This window comes from Crinia signifera, chromosome 2, assembly GCF_055691185.1.
Source record: "Crinia signifera chromosome 2, ASM5569118v1, whole genome shotgun sequence".
Lineage (NCBI taxonomy): Eukaryota > Metazoa > Chordata > Amphibia > Anura > Myobatrachidae > Crinia > Crinia signifera.
This window is the reverse complement of record NC_139218.1, coordinates 136453520-136473305: the sequence shown is the minus strand read 5'-3', so window position 1 is coordinate 136473305 and position 19786 is coordinate 136453520. Positions and strand designations below refer to the sequence as shown.

Sequence of the window (19786 nt, the reverse complement as noted above, 5' to 3'; positions counted from 1 at the left end):
GCTATTCATATTGTAAGCCTCCTAGTGTCCAAAAAAATTAAAAGGAAGTTGAAATAATGATGGAAACATAAAGTAGACATATGGTCTATGTTAGTTATTAACTATTTTGAGTGGTAAGATTATTTGTCTCACAAGCAGAAAATTTAACATTTTGCAAATCGCTAAATTTTCCATTTTTTCACGACATTTTGGTATTTTTCACAAAAAAACACAGACTGTATCGACCCAAATTTACCACTAATTTGAAGTACAATGTGTCACGAAAAAACAATCTCAAAATCACTGGGATAAGTAAAAGCAAAAAAAAGTTATCCCCACTTAAGTGAGACATGTCAGATTTGAAAAAAATGGCTCTGTCAGGAACGCAAAAACTAGCTCTGTCAGGAAGGGGTTAAGGATTCACTCAATTTTTTTTTTTTTTTTTTTTTTTTTAACTGAGAGCCAAATATTAAAATGGGCAACCGGCTTACTCCAGAGGTAATGTTTGGTGTGTATGTGAATGAATGTTTAATCATTTATATGTATGTACCTTTCCCCCCCATAGATTTTCAACAGATGAAGGCCAGTGTTGGTTTTCTTATAACTTTACCAATGAGCCTCTGATTTTCACTGGCCTGGCTTCAGAGCCAGGTGCCCGTTCTCTGAATGTCACCATTTGGGGGTATCCACCTAGTTTCCTAAGACACTACTGGATGTCCTACACTATAGACTTTGCTTCTCTTCTAAAACAGAATTGTGAGTATAAAGCAAGTGTTCTTTTTGTTTTGCCAGTGTTCTCCCATCTCTTTGAATTTCACAGTCTTTATTGCAACACCTTCACTTATGGTAACATGGGCTTAACCCTTTGATTGCCAACATCTCTGTGAGAGATGTGCAAAATATCTGCTAAAAATGCCAGTGTCACTCACATTTGTTATATAAATGTAAATACAATTTTTTTATACATAACATATTTTATTTCCTTTATAAGGTAAACATTACAGGTCATTATGATGAATAAAAAATGTATGGGTACTTGTTTCCTAGCAAGGCGCCCTCTAAGCAAATAGCTTAGTGGGCTATTCTGCGTAGGAACATATTAAGTGCACAGGCGTGCTTATACAATGAAATATCGCATAGGATCGCATGGCACCAAATGCGATGCGATATTTCATTGTATAAGCACCCATGCCATGTGATTTGATAGGTGCTTACTATACCATTGCGTCACCCCCAGTATCCACGCTATCCTGAAGCGTGGCGAGCGGCGGCGGAATGTGTCCTCCGACCTTTTCAGACCCCCACTATCCACGTTGGCGTAGAGTTGATTTTATATAGTGTGGCGAGCGCAGCGTGCCACTGAGCCCAAAGTGTGTAAAGTAATGCGCGTCCCCTCGCGGGTTCGCTGCGCTCGCCGCGCTTCGGGCTTGGTAGCTCGCTGCGCCCGGTACACTAAATAAAGTCAACTCCACGCCGACGTGGATAGTGGGGGTCTGAAAAGGTCGGAGGACGCGTTCCGCCGCCCCACACGAGGCTCGCTGCGCTCGCCACGCTTCAGAGTGGCGTTGATAGTGGGTTTTGTTTTAGGAACACATTCACACCAGCCATATCATACATCTGAAAATATGGAGCATCGCATGTCATGCAAAAAGCGCATGCAATGTCATTTCCCTACGTTAGCGTACGTAGAAAATTTGGAAGCCATGTTAGGAAATAAGTACCAATGTTTGCTTGGAAATTTTCACACATAGATTTTGACAAATTCACTTGGCACTTAAAGGGTTAAATATATATGTATTATAATGTTTATCTGGTCTTGCATATGTTTTGTCTTCAATGCCCTTCATTAGGTGAAGAGAAAGATTATATCAATTGGTTGGCACACTCGACAGATCCTGGGGCCCCATCTGATGGTTGTGTTTTAGGATATAAGGAACAGTATCTGCGTTTGCGACAATCCTCCATGTGCCAAAATGGTCGGAATTACATTGTGAGCTCAGAACCGGTGTATTGTACATGTACACTGGATGACTACATGTGGTAATGTCATTTATATACATACTAACGATGTATGCACTGCCAACTCTCCCTGTCTGATAACCTCTGAAAGTCCTTAAATTAATTTCCACTTATACAGCGACTTTGGATATTTCCGTAAAGAGAATGAGTCGACATGTGAAGAACAGCCTGAACTCAAGGGCCATGAGCTGGAACTGTGTGTATATGGAAAAGAGGAAAAATTGAAGACGAAAGGGTAACAATGGGTTAGGGTAACTTATTAACTCTTACACTACTGCCGTTGTCAATCACAATGACATATTTTTAGTTCCATTACTTAATGATAATATCCCCCCTTCCACAATTGCTGCTATATTGGAGGGTTTTTTTGTTTTTTTTTAATGAAATGTAATCTACCAACTCTTTTTTTATTTTTATTTTTAACCTATAGGTACCGTAAGATTCCTGGTGATAAGTGCACTGGTGGAGAAAATCCTATGCGGGAAGAGATGGACATGAAACAGAAATGTACAAGTGACCTGTCCACAATACCACAGGTATTTCTATCTGCCCATTTCATTTTCTGAGCTGCACTAAACTCAAACATCACAGTAATCAGGGAAGACTCCTCGGCCACTAATTTGTTTTGGCTGCTGTTTCTGCTTTTATAGCCTTTCCTATACCAAGCACACCATTTCCTACAGATTCTTAAGGTATGATCCTGAATCGTGTTCATGCAGTCATGTCCAAAGCAATATACATATTCTGGCAGATTAGGTTCTCCCTCTGAAATATTATTTGGCCTGGAATGTTTCTGTAACTCAGTCAGTTTGGATTAACCGTTTTCTGGATGCGTTGTTGTGAACGTTATAATATTTATACTGCTAATAAGAAATTCCTTTTGTTTTAGCTTAATAGATGTTACAGTAAAATAGTGAGCAGACCTGAAAAACTCTGATTCCCAAGCTTTCTTGAATCATGGAATACTAGAGCAGGCCTGGCAACCTGTGACCCTTCAGGTGTTGCGAAACTACACATCACAGCATGTCTTACCACATTATGGGGCAAGGCATGCTGGGAATTGTAGTTTTACCACAGCTGGAAAGCATTTTCTTTTTCATGGCACCTCTAGTCCAAAAGTTTCTTATTAAGAAATTCTGCTAATTTATGTTCAGTTATGATTTGGAGGACAGGGTTACCATTCAGTTTGTCCACATATTTTATTATAGACAGCCACAAGCTCTGGTTTTGCCGATCACATAAATCTGCACTCGTACAAGTGACCTGAGGCACTCAATTTAGGAACCACTTCTGGTCTCTGGTTGTACACCATGGATCTTGCAGCACCAGGCCTAACGCAAGCAGCTGTGGGACTTTGTATGCACAAAACACTAGCTTCTATGGGACTGTGTCTGTGCAACCCATGGAAGTGCTTTCCAAAAGGCAGGGCATGACACCCTTCTAGAAGCACATTATCTGTTAATTGCAGCCCAGAGAGAGAAAACTATATAGTCAAAATCAAATCGGGATCGCATAGACATCGTATGGAGATAGAACATGTCTTTAAGCTTTCTAACCCAAGTCGATGCCGATGCGTGCTCCCGTTCAGCTGAAATAAAAAATCCAAATAGACAGTGTAGCAATGACTATATAGTGCAAATGGAATGTAGATAGCATGAATTGTATGTAAATAGTACAGAGTTAGCAAAGATTACATAGCAAGTCGAATAGCAAAGGAATCTCACCGTGTGTACACACCATAACTGTAGTGGGTACAAGGGATGACATTGCTATGGAAACCCAAATGCTAAGGGGGGCCTGGATTTAGGTTGTAAAATTGCATACCAATTTCCCAGATTAGTAATTGTTTCTGATCCATTGCCCAGCCGGAATTGTGTGACATTACATTTTCAGAGAGAGGAGTGTGTAGTGGATTCTTCTCCACTACACTGGTGGGTAATGGTAAGCTTGCAAATTCTTCCTAACCTTGGCATGAGCCCAATACACTGGTAGTGAGGCATGTTTAAACACTCCACCATAGTAATTGGTCATTTATATACTTATTTTGCACGTATATATTTTTGTGTCTTTCTGCAGGACAAACCAACCACTAGCTACGTCGCAGTGATTCTTTCTGCCGTTGTTGTGGTTTTAGTGGCTGTAGCTGCTGCCATCATGATAATCAAGAAATATATTTGTGGTGGAAGGTAACAAATATGGAAAAAGTATTCTATGAAAAATTAAATCCAGATTTAGCTGGAAACCCTCATCTGCCATTTTATTTTTACTATATTGATAGATAGTTTGGGTTGGTTCAAATTCCATTATTTTTAAAGAGGTTTAAGGGCTATGCTACATTAATGAATATGTAGGTGTGCACAGGAGATTAACAGTAATCAAAAGTTACGTTTTTCATAATTAATAATCTTTTTATTTGCTCTACAGTAGCTAGTAAGTACTGCCAATGAGGCCGGTTTAGTCATTTCAAGACTATGGGGTGTATTCAATGCGAGGGGGGTTTGTAGGGGGAAAATGGCTTTTTGTTGGGCGAGGAACAGCCATCCTCGCCATCCAAACCCCCTCGCCATATTCAATGTTTTGCAAAAATCTCTGGCGGGGAGGATTCCCTTAAATGTTGAGGTTTGCTGCAAATGCGAGTCCGCTGCATTTTATAGCGAGTCCTGCCATTTTAATTGTCACACTCGCTGTTTTCACCTCGCTGAAAAGAACCAGCAAGATGGATACGGTGAGTGAAGGGGAAGCAGTTGAATATTCTGAAAGTGAGCTATCGGCACTGCTCGCAGTCATTTTTTGAGGATCTTTTACAGCAGGCATGTCCAACGTTGGCCCTCCAGATGTTTTGAAACTACACATCCCAGCATGCTTTGCCACAGTTTTGCTAATAGAGAATGTTAAAACTATTGCAAAGCATGCTGGGATGTTTAGTTTCAAAATATCTGGAGGGCCAACGTTGGACATGCCTGTTTTACAGCAATATTGGCACTCAAATGGTTAAACAAACTGCTACACAAAAAAACATGTTTTGATGTAATTCAAGGTAACTGCATGAATGCTAAGGGAAAATTTTGAGCCATATTCCGTAATGAGGATTTGGTGAGAGCAGCACAGAATCCTCATAAGTTTACGCAGAAATCCACTAACGCGTATAGATTTGCAGAGCAGATATTTGCATGGTCAAGTTGTGTGGGATGCTCCTTACATATGACATAGTTGGGCACACTGATGAGTCTAGTTTGCAAAGACTATGTTTTCTGTAACTGTACTTACATGAGATATAGGGTTGTAGGAGGCATATTTATTATTGTACTGCTTCATTTATACAAATATTCCATGTAAAAAGGCAGTCCTTAACTTTAATGTTCTTTCACCTTGACAAATAAGACCTTAGTGAGGTTGATCCATGTAATATTTTAGGAAAATGGTTCGTTTTAATGAAAGGGGTGTTGGACTTTTCTTGTGACATGTACACTTGGAGACTGGAGCATAATCATGCCCCTTTATGGGTACAAAATCTAGGCACACTGAGCCCAAACTAAACCAAGGGATTTCTAATGCACTTTTTAGAGCAGGCCCTATATGAACTTTCTATTGTCAATTATTCCACACGACAGACAGGTTCCCAATTGAATTATTGCTATGTTAGGAACTGCTAAAAATGGGGATATTCTGAGCTGTTGGATATGCAGAACTGTCCCGTCCCCCCCTTTAACCCCTGCTTATGTCCTTTGTCCATCCTTCAGGTTCCTTGTACACAGATATTCGGTACTAAGGCAGCATGTGGACACACAGGGTGACGAGCAGTTGGATTCGAGCATTGGGGGATCTCTTAGGAATAGTGGCTTCCATGATGACTCAGATGAGGTAAGAGTAGGTACCTGCATGTTGACAGTATTCTAAAAAGCTACTCTGGCTTGTTAAACGCGTCTCGTTTCTCTGTTCTTTCAGGATCTTTTGGAGTGACCTTGCTATATTAAGAATATGGAGCGTGATACTTCACTCGGACTCTGCAATTTGTGCTGAATTGTTTGACCGTGAGATGAAGCTCCGGAGGGTCAGAGGGCACAGAGCAAGGATTCTCTGTTCATTCCTCCCACGGATACCCTGGTGTCTTTGGTTACAAGTCCTTTCTGAGATGAAGACCATATTGCTGTAAAAGAATGGAACACTTAAGTATCTTTCTTCTGGGTGCTACAGTTCTGGGAATCGCACCAATTTCTTAAGATATTTTTTTTTTCTTTTTTTAAAACAAGATCATTCGGGAAATCTAATTTGGTGGATAAGAAAACGGTATACAGATTGTTCTAATGGATAATATCCAGCTGCTTTATTTAAGCTTATTTAATAGACCAAGGTCTGGCTCGGCTTGCAAAAAAATCATTTATTTACGTGAATGCATAATTTGTTCTGGTAAATCTCAGTCACTGCGCGTTCACTCGTTCATGTCGGGCACCTGTGTCATCACTGATGCTGAGTGTCTCGTTTCGTGATTGGGTGTCTTGAATTATTTTTTCTTTTTATATTCTCATTACATTGGACCTTGCAACTCTGAGTTCTGCACCTTAATATGAAAACCAGGCTACTATCCTGTAGACCTATTCTGCTGGGTAATATAGATCTGTTTTACATTTGGAAAGAAAGGGTGTAAATAAGCAGGATAAATGCTTTTTAATGGATTCTCTCTGTATATTTTGTGATTTACAATTGGCAAAAAATAAACTGATTACATTTTTATCCCTTTGTCCCATGTTGGCTCGTACACCAGTATTCACACCGGCATGAACTTAATAACCAGATATTGACAAATGTTCTATACAATATAGTGAATGATTTCTGTAAATGTTGAGCAATAACAAAATGAGTACACTATGTAACCAGTTGTTTTGTTTTTAAGGAGGGGCCTTATTCAATGTGGTCATACCTGACAGCATTGAACAGGGATCTCTGCAGAACGAGCCCGACTTTACAAGCAGTCGGGCACGTTCTGCAGAGAACGGCCGGGAATTGTCAAGCTCCCAGCCGCAGCTCCACAATTTCTGTCCCCTTCTCAGTGCTCGGCAGGCGGGACATTGAATCTCGCCTGCCAAATCAGCGTCGAGCCGGCCGAGAACGGGACAGGGTCATGGCTGTCGGGCCAGCCTGACAGTTGTGACCCTGCATTGAATACCCCGCTTAAAGTCTTCAGTCCTCGCAATCAAAAACACTTAAATCTGATGATGGATGAGATTTCCCCGATGCCTCTGGAAGTACACACAAATTCAGTCTTTACTGAGGCTTTGCCATTTTAGTAGAAGCGCACCCCACACTTTTCTGTTTACAAATTTAAAATAGATTGTTGGGAGTGAGCGGACGAACCAGCAGTGTTAATAGTAACAAAACCGCATTCCGCTTTTTGTTATGATTATAGCAACAGAAGACTGCACAAAAATGTAATGTTTTGTCATATATAGTGAAATCCTGTTGACAATTTTTGTGTAAATATTATATGCAATGCAATATAATTGGTAAATGAATTATTTTAGTCGGAAAACAAACTTTTTGTATGCATTAAAGTGAACCTGTCATGGTAAACTGCTTTCTAGTTTAACAGAGACAATTCATGCACTACAGCTCCAGGTTTTAAGGCTGGCCATACATGGACTGATTATAATTCTCACTGGGCAGCTTGTTTGTTGGTTGGAATGATAAACTGCTCCCACAGGCACAGAAATGGGTAAAATTGGTAATTGCAGCTAGAGGCATAAATCAACCATTTTTCAATTATATCCAGCTATCATTTCTGTGTAGGGGTAAAATTAAAAAGTTCCGTCATCCAACTGTAATATTTCCAGATAGCAAGGGAGACCCTGCATGCAGCATGACAATTGGCTGATAAAACACTGGTGATTTTTCTGCAGCCTGGTACATACAGCAGATTACAGTACATCCTTTTTTTACCTACCCTTTTTCTAGAAGTACAATAATAGCTTCTGCACATGTGTGGTCCCATAGAATGCACATCAGCCATTTCCGTGGAGGGTTCCGGGGAATCCTCTAACACAGGCATGTCCAACGTTGGCCCTCCAGATGTTTTGAAACTACACATCCCAGCATGCTTTGCAATAGTTTTAGCATTCTCTAATAGCAAAACTGTGGCAAAGCATGCTGGGATGTGTAGTTTCACAACATCTGGAGGGCCAACGTTGGACATGCCTGCTCTAACAGCTGAATTTGTGGTAGGTAGCCCATAGGCTACATCCTGATTCTTGAGCAGGGTTTTACACAGAAACTACTCTGGGTGGATACTGCATGGATACACTGGTCATACACAGGTAACAACTAAATCTGCTAAATGGAGATTAGTGTGAACTGGTGATGTCATCAGTCAGAGACCCAGTGATGAGAAGCAGCCATGTTGTAAGTTGTGAGAGCAGGGAGATGCTAATGCAAAGTTGTGAGAGCTGGGAAAAGCTAAAACAAACTGAAAAACTTTATAGTGCTAATTCTTCATCTGCAGAAGTTTCTTCAGGCTTTTATTTATAATATTATGCAGGATCTGCAATTTCTACATTGTTTTATGAAAAAATTAACACTTGGTTTTCAAATTCAAATAAAAATGATTAAACTTTTTTAATTCCACTCAAAGTTTTTTGCTGAAATACATAAATCTTGCATCTTTAAATAAAAATGCTTTTCAATTGCAACGTATATTTAATGGCCCACAATTAGAAATGTGCTCTGGTCTCCTTTTTTGGTTTTGTACCTGTATCTCCTTTTTAATTTTTTTGTGTTTCTATTTGGTTTTGACAAAACCACCCTTGTTTGGTATGAGCACAGATAGCAAATATATCCTATAGAGAGGGAGGGAAGTAATATCCAATAGGGATTTGGGGTCTGCAGGGGTTTTATAGAAACATATTAATATCTGAGGCCAGGAAGGGGGATGTTGTGGTAGGTGTACCAGGGAAGCCAAATAGAATGACATTTTGCTATTGTGTTGTTTTGGAGATTTATATTCCATGTTGGCTACAAACCAGGTCCTATTCAATAGTTATTGATGGCTGGGAGCATTGGGAAGCTTCCAGTTTCGGGCTGTTTGGTATTTAACAGCACAGAAGATATGAGGAAAGAGTTAATTATACTCCTTGGGTACGTAAGCTATTCGGGTACATAGAATAAGATTTGCAGGTGTAGGAGGTGAGAAGGGATTGATGACACGTGCAAGGAGAGAATGCACCATATCCCAATAAGGCAAGTCCACCAGATGTGATAGAATGTGCCCTGCGAACCACAGTTTCTCCAGCATAGGTCAGAGGAGTTGGGATACATACGATAAAGCCAATCTGGGACTAGGTACCATATAGATTTTGTATGCATTTTTCCATATGACAACACTAATAGAGCATTTAGAACTGCGAAGTGAGTCCTATTCCTTGTTATCAAGACTGTGGCTCTGATCTTGTCAGCAGTGAGGGGGTGCCAGTGGGAGATGCCGGTGGGATCAACAGCGTTAGGGTTGCCAGCAGTGTTCTCAGAGCAGGTGTGTCCAGCTGTGTCGGCAAAGTGGGGGTGCCTGCAGTGTCCTTAGTGCAGGGTTGCTCGCCGTGTCTATAGTGATGGGGTTCCTGCCGGTGTCCTCAGAGTAAAGGTTGCCAGCTGTATCCACAGTGTGATTGTGCCTATGGTGTCTTCAGAGTGGTGGTTGCTGGCTGTGTCTCTGCATTGAGGGGGGTGCCTGCAGGATCAGCAGTGTCAGTGTCTGCAGTGATGGGGTTCCCATCTGTCTCATCAGAGCAGAGGTTGCCGGCTGTGTCGGCAGTGTGGTGGTGCCGGCAGTGTCCTCAGAGGGGGTGTTGCAGACTGTGTTGGCAGCATGGGAGTACTGGCGATGTCCTAGGAGATGGTGTTTGCAGCGGTGTAAGCTGTGTGCCCAGAGTGGGGGTTGTCATATATGTTGGCAACATGTGAGGTTCTGGCAGTATTGGCAGTGCCTCCATGGGTGGTCACTGGGCCGGGTGCCGGCAGAAAGAGGGAAGACTTGTGTGGGGATCATGGCACTGCAGGTCGGATGGAGTCATGATTCTCGGGGGGGCCGGGTGACAATTGACTGTGTGGTGGGAAGAGAGACCGTGCTCTGTACTGCCACTGTCAGGTGCTCTACCTGGTATAACCTCTTGCATTTGGCCGCCACCAAAGCAGAGAAGTCCTGAAAGATGAGTAGTCGGTCACCATTGTGGAAGAGGTTAGTGTTTTTACGATAGTGCTCCAAAACTCTGATTTTATCTGCGTAATTAAGAATTCTTACTATGACAGGGCGGGGGCGACCCCCCCCCCCCCCCCCCCCACAATTCGATCAATCTGGACCTATGCGGTGAGCTCTTTCTATAGCAAGTGGGACCCCTTTGAGATTGAGGGCCAATTGCTCTGGAAGTCATGTAGATAGGAGTTGTAATAGCTCATGGCCCTTAACTGATTCGGGGATGCCCACCACCCTCAGATTATTGCGACGGCTCCTGTTTTCCAGGTCCTCAATTTCCTCCTGGAGGGCCTTTATATCCTTAGATTGGGAGTCAACAGTACGCTGGGCTGTAGTGAGATTGTCTTCCGTAGACAATCCTTTGTTCCACCATGTCCAGGCGTTGAGAGTGGTGGGTTAATTAGAGTAAGGGTGGAATCAATGGCCTCTTTAAGACCCGCAGCGTCTCATCCAATAAAGGGCCAAGGACCGCAGCGATGTCTGTTGTCTTCATCTTCGATTGTTTGGTAGTAGATTTTTTATTTTTTTTAAAGACTTTTTTATTAAATAATTTTCTCAAAAAACAATTGTACATATGAAATAAAGTTTTACATTTACAACATTGTCTGTCAGTTATTAACATAATGAAATAACATCAATGGAGATTCTGTGGGGTATAAGATTCCTTGCTTTGTACATGAAAAGTACATTTCGTTGCAATAAGAAGTTTGTAGCGAGGTGAACATATAACCTTTTTGGTTAGCTTATTTAAACATATAAACCGTAATCAACCGAGCACTCAATTGATATTACAGATTGGTAAAGCAGACAGAATACACTTGCTATAAAAATACTAAAATAACATAAAACCTCCTTTTGGCCTAATCAACAATAAAGAAGGGGGTTAAGAAGGAAAGGGAAGGAAGGAGGGAGGGAAAGGGAAGACAAGACATAACAGAACAATGTATCGACAGTTCCAAACAGTGTAGTTCAGTATATATTATTAAGTCATCCAAGCGAAACAAGAAATATCATGATCAATGCAGCAGCTTTATATTAGGTGTGGTGGAGTTAGGTAGGGTTCGCAGGAAGGACAATTTGGCATATCAGAAACCAACAGGTAAAATACCAACTGATTATCTGCACTGCCATGGCAGAGCATTACACTTTTTGTGTGGGATTGTCTTCTATAACTGCTTAGGTAAAATACAAACCAAATACCTGATATGTGTAATTTACAACAGTTCCTTGCCTGTGTGTAGTGAGGCATTTATTTTTTTATTGTAAATGATATATAGTATCCTGGAATGCCAGAACTGTTTTTGTAAGCCACTTTTATTGCTATGTATTGCAGGGGGTGGGGACTGAGTGAGTAGATTCCAATTATTGGGAATTGGGAACCATGCATTGTTAGAGTATTTTAGTTCTCATTGCATACGGCTGTGGCTATAGTTTAGCTGTGGGCCTATATTGAAGTGGGCCGTTTTAAAGTGGGAAAACTGAATCATAACTACAGCGTTACACTGAAGTAAAACTGAAGGAGACCACTCTATCAAAACTCTGCACCCTACAGACAAACTTTAACAAATGTATGTGATTTACATTAGTATCTGAAAATCACTAGAACTGCTACTGTAATCTGTATTTTGCCCATTGCATAACCAGTGTTGTATTGTTAAGGTATTTCTAGCCTTTGTAGTACCTGTTTGAAGCTGTGTTCAGTGAGGCATAATTTATTGGATTATATTTTCCTCTACCTCCCCATGGCAGCCAACTCATGGGTTAAGTCCCGAAGGGTAGTACTCTGGAAGGAAACAAAAAAGAACACTGGCCCCTATATAAGCCACACCTCCTAAGGACTCAGTGTCTTTTTTTTTCCTTCCAGGGTAGTGGAAGGGCTTACCCTGAGCTGCGGCCCTCTCCGCTGCCTAGAGCAGTTGGGGTTGAGGCATGGATTAAAAAATACGGGTCCCCGCTGTCGAGGGCAGTAAGGGGTACCTTGGGTCTGCTGGAACCGGTGGCCGGAGGCTTTCTCAGCGGTCATGAGCGGTAACGCTTGTCCGGGGTAGCGGCAGCACAAACATGGTGACCTGGAGGCTGGCGTCTGGCGTCGGGTGTCCGGCGTATGGCGTCTGACGTCAGGAGGGCGCCACGCAGAGGCCGGGCGCCCGTCGGGCGTGTAGCCCAGGTATCATATGCGGCGGGCGTCTGACCTCACAGGGGCGCCGCTCGGACCAGGGGCGCGTCACTACGCGCGCCAGGAAGCTTTTTAAGCGGCAAAGGCAAATAGGCAAAACTGCTGGTGAGCAGTGGAGTGATCCGGACGCACGTGCAGTATATTCCAGCAGAGGGTAAGACTCCGTTGACAGCGTTAGCTGGAGGAGTTGTCATCATCCTTATTGTGTGTCATTGCTTTTAGCTGCAGGCTGATAAAGCTGTCAGTATGGATGAGGAGAAAAAGCAGCAGAGGAAATCAGGGTAAGCCAGAGATAGGAACTGATTGATAAAGCGTTTATGGTACTGACTATTATATGTGTGATTTTAGATCAGATACAAGCAAGGGGCAGTCGGAGGCAAAGGCTAAACATAAGAAACATCACCCTGCTAAGTGCAGCCTGTGTGATAAAGCCCTGCCGGATAAATGGATAGGCTCCGCTTGTAATGCCTGCAAACTAACCCAGCAAATGGGTATGCCTCAGATGACTGAATTGGTGTTTATGCTGAAGACCGCTTTGGCTGACACATTTATGACTAAGCAAGATGTGGAAAGAATGCAAGCAAAAAGGAGCAGAGCGGAGCTCTCAGGGGGGTCCCAGGACTCTGCAGAGGGCCCAGCTTTTAGAGAGGAGGAAGTAGAAGAAGGAGAAATAACACAGGATAAGGCAGAGGCGGACTTTAACCCTGTGTTATTGGAGAACCTGTTGGTTCTTATCAATAAGTCTCTGAAAATAGAAGAGACTCAGGAAGAGGAAAAATTGCAGGACCTGCTTTTCCAGGACAAGAAGAAGAAGAGCAAGACATTTCCATTATCAAAGGCGTTGAAGGAAATGGTAGACGAAGAATGGAGACACCCGGATAAAGTGGCGGTGCCGCTTAGGGTATCTAAGATGTATCCATTTGATAGTGAGCAGGTGAAACATTGGGAGGAGGCCCCAAGGGTCGATGCTGCTATCGCGAGAATTTCCAAAAAAACTACGCTCCCACTGGAGGATGCGAACATTTTTAGGGACGCAATGGAAAGGAAGATGGAGGTCAGTCTGCGGAAACAGCATGTCACCTCGGGTGCAGCAATCAAGGCGTCCGCAGCTATGGCAGTAACAGCCAGGGTAATGAGGTCCTGGTGTCATGACCTAGAGTCAGACACGCTGGATGGAATTCAGAGATCAGATCTGATAAAAACCATCCAGAACATTCAAATTGCCGTGGAGTTTATGTGTGATGCTTCTGTAGATGCAGTGAAATTAGCGGCAAGATCAAGCGCTACTATAGCAGTAGCAAGAAGAGCGCTCTGGCTTAAGCCGTGGGCAGCAGATACACAGTCGAAACAGAAGCTGTTGTCTCTGCCGTTTCAAGGGCAGTATTTATTCGGCTCCAAACTCGATGATATCATCACAAAGATCTCTGGTGGTAAATCGGTTTGGCTGCCACAGGATAAGGGGAAGAAGCCCTTTTTCAATAGATCACTTAAATTCCAATCGCCGGATTTTAAGGAAGCGAGAACGTATAGGCCAGGGAGAAGCTTCAGAAGGTCCTGGGCGGCAAATCGGAGCTTTTTTCGAGGCCAAAGGGGCAGAGACGGAAGATATTCCGCAAGGCACTCTAGCCAATGACGCCAGAGTGACAGTTGGGGGCAGACTGCTGCAGTTCAAGCAGATTTGGTCCCAGTCTGTCCAGGACAAATGGGTACTGGAGATAATAGAATCCGGGTACAAAATAGAATTCGCAAAGTTTCCGGGTTACTGGAAGACGGAGTCTCCAATACCTCGGGATACGAGAGAAAAAGCCGCGTTACTGGACAGTCTACAAAAAATGATCAATCAAAAAGTGGTAGTGAGAGTGCCAAAAGAGCAAGAATGGAAAGGTTGCCAATCAAGATTTTTTATAGTCAAAAAGCCTTCAGGAGGTTTCAGGACGATCCTGGATTTAAGAAGAGTAAATGCGTTTATCATAACAAAAAAATTCAGGATGGAGTCACTAAGGTCTATCCTACCGGATATCGTGGAGGGGTCATTTCTGACTACGATAGACCTTCGGGACGCATATCTGCACGTACCGATACATACAGGGCACCACAGGTACCTAAGATTCCGTCTTGGAGGGGTAATATATCAATTTGTCGCCCTGCCCTTCGGCCTGGCTACATCTCCAAGGACGTTTACGAAGGTACTGGTGGTATTGGTCGCCAATCTGCGGCAGCAAGGGATCTGCGTGTGGCCGTATCTCGACGACTTGTTAATCATGGCAAGAACAAGGAAAGAGGCGGAGAGAAGCACGTCGCAAGTAAGGCAATACCTGGAACAACACGGGTGGTTGATAAACCAGGAGAAGAGTCAGCTCATCCCGGCGAGTGTAGTAAAGTATCTAGGCGTCTGGATAGACACAAATCACATGACAATCAAACTAACAGAGGACAGAAGGGAGAAGTTAAGACGCGAAATCTCTTCTCTCCAAAGCAAAAAAGTTGTTTTTTCAGGAGACTGCATGAAAGTGCTCGGCCTCATTTCGGCAGCATTAGAGGCCGTGCAATGGGGTCGGTTCCATATGAGGGCTTTCCAAAGCTGCTTCCTTATGCAGTGGGATGGCGATGGAAAAAACAAGTTTCAAAAGATTGTCCTGTCAAAGAAGGCTCGTCAGGATCTAGCATGGTGGTCGGTCAGACGGAGGCTAGAGGAAGGAAGAGTGTTCGCAGTGTCGAGACAGAAAGTGGTGACCACGGATGCCAGCCTGGCAGGCTGGGGAGCGGTCTGTGGAGAGCAGATGGTTCAGGGGGTCTGGACCCAAGAAACAAGAATCAAGCACTCCAACGTCCGAGAGATGAGAGCGGTGCTTATGGCCTGCATACACCTGCAAGAATGCCTAGTGGGAAGACATATTGTTGTAAGGTCCGACAATCAGTCGGTAGTGTCTTACCTAAACAGGCAAGGAGAAACAAAGAGCCGAGAGCTCATGTCGGAGGTATCGGAAGTAATATCCTGGGCAGAGAGTCATGTAAACAGTCTCACGGCGGTGTTCGTGGCAGGCAAAGAAAACCTGCAGGCAGACAGCCTCAGCAGGCAGCTCATGCAGCCGGGAGAATGGGAGTTGTCCCCAGAAGTGTTCGAGCAAATCATAAAAATGTGGGGTCAACCTCAAGTGGACCTCATGGCCACAAGGAAGAATGCAAAGCTCCAGAGGTTCTTCTCAAGGCATTGGGATCCTGGGGCAGAGAAACAGGATGCGCTGACGTCAGTATGGGAAGCAGAATTCGTGTACGTGTTCCCACCTTTTCCAATAATAGCGAGGCTGTTGAGGAAAATTCAGCAAGAGAAGGTGACTGCAATAGCGATACTTCCGTACTGGCCGAGGAGACCGTGGTTCTCCAAACTGCTGGAGATGGCGATAGCAGACCCATGGCACCTGCCGGATCTAGACAACTTAATAGGTCAAAACAGATTATATAAGGCACAGCCCCTTACCTGGAGACTGACGGCATGGCTGTTGAGACACAAATGTTAGAGAGGAAAGGGTTTTCCAGTAAAGTAGTAAGGACTTTGCTCAAGGCCAGGAAAGGATCTACGTCCATTACGTACCATAGAATTTGGAGGAGGTACGTGGAGTTTTGTAAGTCAAAGAACAATCAGGCAAAAGAGGTAGGTATGGTGCTGGAGTTTCTGCAACGGGGGCTAGACAAGAACTTGTCTGTTAGTTCGATTAAGGTACAAATCTCGGCTCTGTCGGCCATGCTGGACTGGAAGCTAGCAGATAATAAATACATTCAGAGGTTTATTCAAGCAGCTAAACGAATAAAGCCGTCCTTTCATAACCCGCTGGCGCCTTGGGACCTTAATCTGGTCTTGAATGCGTTAGTAGAAAAACCATTTGAGCCGATGCAGGAAGTATCATTGAAAATGCTTACTATGAAGGTTGTGTTTTTAGTAGCAATCACATCTGCAAGAAGAGTGTCGGAACTCCAGGCTCTTTGGGCGGAACAGCCTTTCCTGAACTTCTTTCCTGACAAAGTAGTCCTAAGAACAAATCCGCAGTTTCTGCCCAAGGTGGTGTCCACCTTTCATATTAATCAGGAAATCATCCTGCCTTCGTTCTGCACAAATCCTGCTAATTCAAAGGAAGAGAGGCTACATACGTTAGATGTAGTTAGAGCGTTAAAAATATACTTGGAAAGAACTAAATCTCATAGAAGAACAGAAAGGTTGTTCGTGCTGACCGAAGGGAAGAATAAAGGGCAGGGGGCCAGCAAAACTACAATTTCAAGATGGATCAAATCTTGTATTTTGGAGGCGTATAAAGTTAGGGGCCAAACCCCACCTGTAGGCTTAAAGGCTCATTCAACAAGAGCAGTATCGGCCTCCTGGGCAGAAAAGGAGGCGGCGTCAATTCAGGAATTGTGTAAGGCAGCATGCTGGTCCTCAGTACATACCTTCACCAAACATTACAGAATGGATGTAACGGCGTCAGCAGATGCCCGGTTTGGTAGGAAGGTGCTGAGCGCAGTTGTTTAAAGTAAGGTGATGTAACCACTATTATTATTTTCATTATTATTATTGTTATTGTGCCCACCCAGTGTGGTAACTGCTTGGGTATTACCCATGAGTTGGCTGCCATGGGGAGGTAGAGGAAAGTACAGATTCCTACCTGTTAATATGCTTTCCTCTACTCCACCATGGCAGCATTATCCCGCCCGGTTGTTGGTGGTTAAAATTGTTTAAGTGAAATATAACTGTATATATGTAGGCTATTTAATGAAGACACTGAGTCCTTAGGAGGTGTGGCTTATATAGGGGCCAGTGTTCTTTTTTGTTTCCTTCCAGAGTACTACCCTTCGGGACTTAACCCATGAGTTGGCTGCCATGGTGGAGTAGAGGAAAGCATATTAACAGGTAGGAATCTGTACTTTTTTGGCTAGTGTTTATTTAACCCAGTCTAATTTATGTCCTTTGATTAGCTGGTCAAGTGACCTCAGCTGTAGGCTCTCTTAAATTACAAAGTGGAAATTACTCATAAAGACAGTTAAGAAAAAAAAAAAAAAAACATTGAACAAATTCAAGGAAGGTAAATACAATACTTTTACACAATATTACTATACTTATCCACTTTACTTAACCCTATCTCTAACATGCACCAATCACACCATGCTCACCAAACTGCTACTTCTCATTTCATTACATGGAATACGCACCAAACTTCAACCATCCTATAATCTCCCTGACACTCACCACTCAGTACACTTTGGGCGGTATTCAATGTGAATACCAGCGAGGTGCAGCGAATCCGGTTTAGGATTCGCTGCACATTCGCCACGCTCCGGAGCCTCGCCGGCTCCGGTATTCAAAGGCTCGCTGCCCCTGACCAGCGAATATGAGCTCCTGCGGCGAAAGCCGCAGGGAGCCTGAGGACGGTGGCAGGCAGAGAGATGGAAGTCTCTCTGCCTGCCCCAGAACATTTGTGGGGGGGAGGTGGGCTCCCCGGGTGCCAGGCAGCACAGGCTGCCCCCCGGGGCTGCCAGCAGGGGACCGGGTATATTCACTACACCCGATAATGCATATGTAACGATCGGGTGCAGTGAATATCTAATGAGCGGCTCGGCTCCGGCGCCCCCTGCTGGCTGGTCAGTGTTAAAAAAAATATTTGTTTTAAAATTAAATATATATTCATGTGCTTACAGCACATGAATAAAAATAGCATGCCCCTCCTCAGAATAAAATTCCTGATTTTTTTACACCAAATGTAAAAAACAAAACACTTTATTTTAAAAGTTCACATTCCACTTCACCATAAAAAGATAGCGATTGCTACTCGGTGAATCATGGCGAAAAAAACCTTGAAATGTATTCGCCATCTGGTCATTGAATAGGGTGATTCACCGTTTTTGTCAAATTCGCCTTACAGCACAAAATCGACATAAAAACCTGGCGAATCAGCCTCATTGAATACCGCCCATTGCCTCTTCCATTATTCACTCCCCTCTTATAAAAACTCATGAGCTCTTTACTTACTTCTCTACTTGTACTTTCACATCCACATCCCACCACCAATACAAAAAAACACAAACATCCACCTATATCTATCTCTCCTCTGTAATCTTATTAGCTGGTGACATATCACTAAACCCAGGCCCCAACCACCTGCCCCACTCAGATTTTGCTGGTTCTAAGCCTAGAAATTCAGCTAACCTCATTAATATCACATGCCTCCCACCACACACCAAACAACTTAAATGTGCCCTATTGAATGCACGCTCTGTTTGCAATAAATTAACATCCATCCATGACCTCTTCATCTCTCACAACTTCAACCTGATGGCCATTACAGAAACCTGGCTCACAGAATCAGACACGGCCTCGTCTGCAGCACTGTCACATGGTGGTTTCCACTTCACTCATACCCCCAGGCCTGGTAACTGTAAAGGTGGTGGGGTTGGTATATTACTGTCACAAGCCTTCACATACTCTGTTCTACCACCAGTTCCTTCACTCACATTTACATAATTTGAAGTTCACTCTATTAGGGTTTTTTCCCCTTTCTCTCTGCGTGTTGCTGCTATCTATCGCCCACCTGGGCTTCCCAAAACTAAATTTTTAGAAGATTTCTCTGCCTGGCTCCCCCATTTCTTATCCTCTGACATCATCCTGGGTGACTTCAATATTGCTATTGACAGTCCACCATCTTTGCATGCTTCAAAATTCCTCTCTCTAATCTCCTCTCTCGGCCTCTCCCAGTGGTCCGACGCCTCTACACTGCCTTGACCTTGTTTTCACCAGGCTGTGCTCCGTCTCTGATTTTACTAACACTCCCTTCCCTCTCTCTGATCACAATCTCATTACCCTCTTGCTCTCCTCCATTACCCCAAGCTCACTGACACTGAAATCATGCAAGCCTACCCTAACCCGCAGAAATACTAATTCTATTAATTTTCCACAACTTTCAACCTCCCTGCAACAACAGCTCTCACTAATTTCTACATTTACCTCTCCTGACTCTGCTGTTTCCCACCTCTACCAGACTCTTTAAACAGCCCTTAATGAAGTGGCTCCAGATACTCATTACACCCCACATAGGCCTAGATGCCAACCGTGGCACTTCAAAACAACAAGACAATTACGAAATCAGTCACGTAAAGTAGAACGCCAATGGCGTAAATCTCGTAGTATGATTTATTTCCTCACATAAAAGACTAGCTTCCACTCCTAAAAGATCAGAGAAAAGGGTAACCACCAATGTGACTATAGCTGCTGTATCGGGAGGGTGTAAGGCTCCCAAAAAATATACAAAGTACGTGAAAGAAGATATGATACAGCGCTCGGGTTTAGCTGAATTTATTACAATGTTAAAACATAATTATAAACAATACATTGCATG

General features: G+C 43.4%; 1 protein-coding gene across 1 annotated transcript in view; it reads left to right on the top strand.

Annotated features, from left to right (window-relative positions):
- SORT1 (sortilin 1) overlaps positions 1 to 6729 on the top strand; it is a 66085-nt gene extending 59356 nt beyond the window's left edge. Inside the window, exons 14-20 of the mRNA XM_083172933.1 lie at positions 545 to 735; positions 1830 to 2019; positions 2117 to 2233; positions 2429 to 2534; positions 4075 to 4184; positions 5739 to 5859; positions 5944 to 6729. Coding sequence (XP_083029059.1) covers positions 545 to 735; positions 1830 to 2019; positions 2117 to 2233; positions 2429 to 2534; positions 4075 to 4184; positions 5739 to 5859; positions 5944 to 5958 — 850 coding nt within the window. The 3' untranslated portion in view covers positions 5959 to 6729. The remainder of the gene's footprint in view (positions 1 to 544; positions 736 to 1829; positions 2020 to 2116; positions 2234 to 2428; positions 2535 to 4074; positions 4185 to 5738; positions 5860 to 5943) is intronic.
- Positions 6730 to 19786: the final 13057 nt, after the last annotated feature.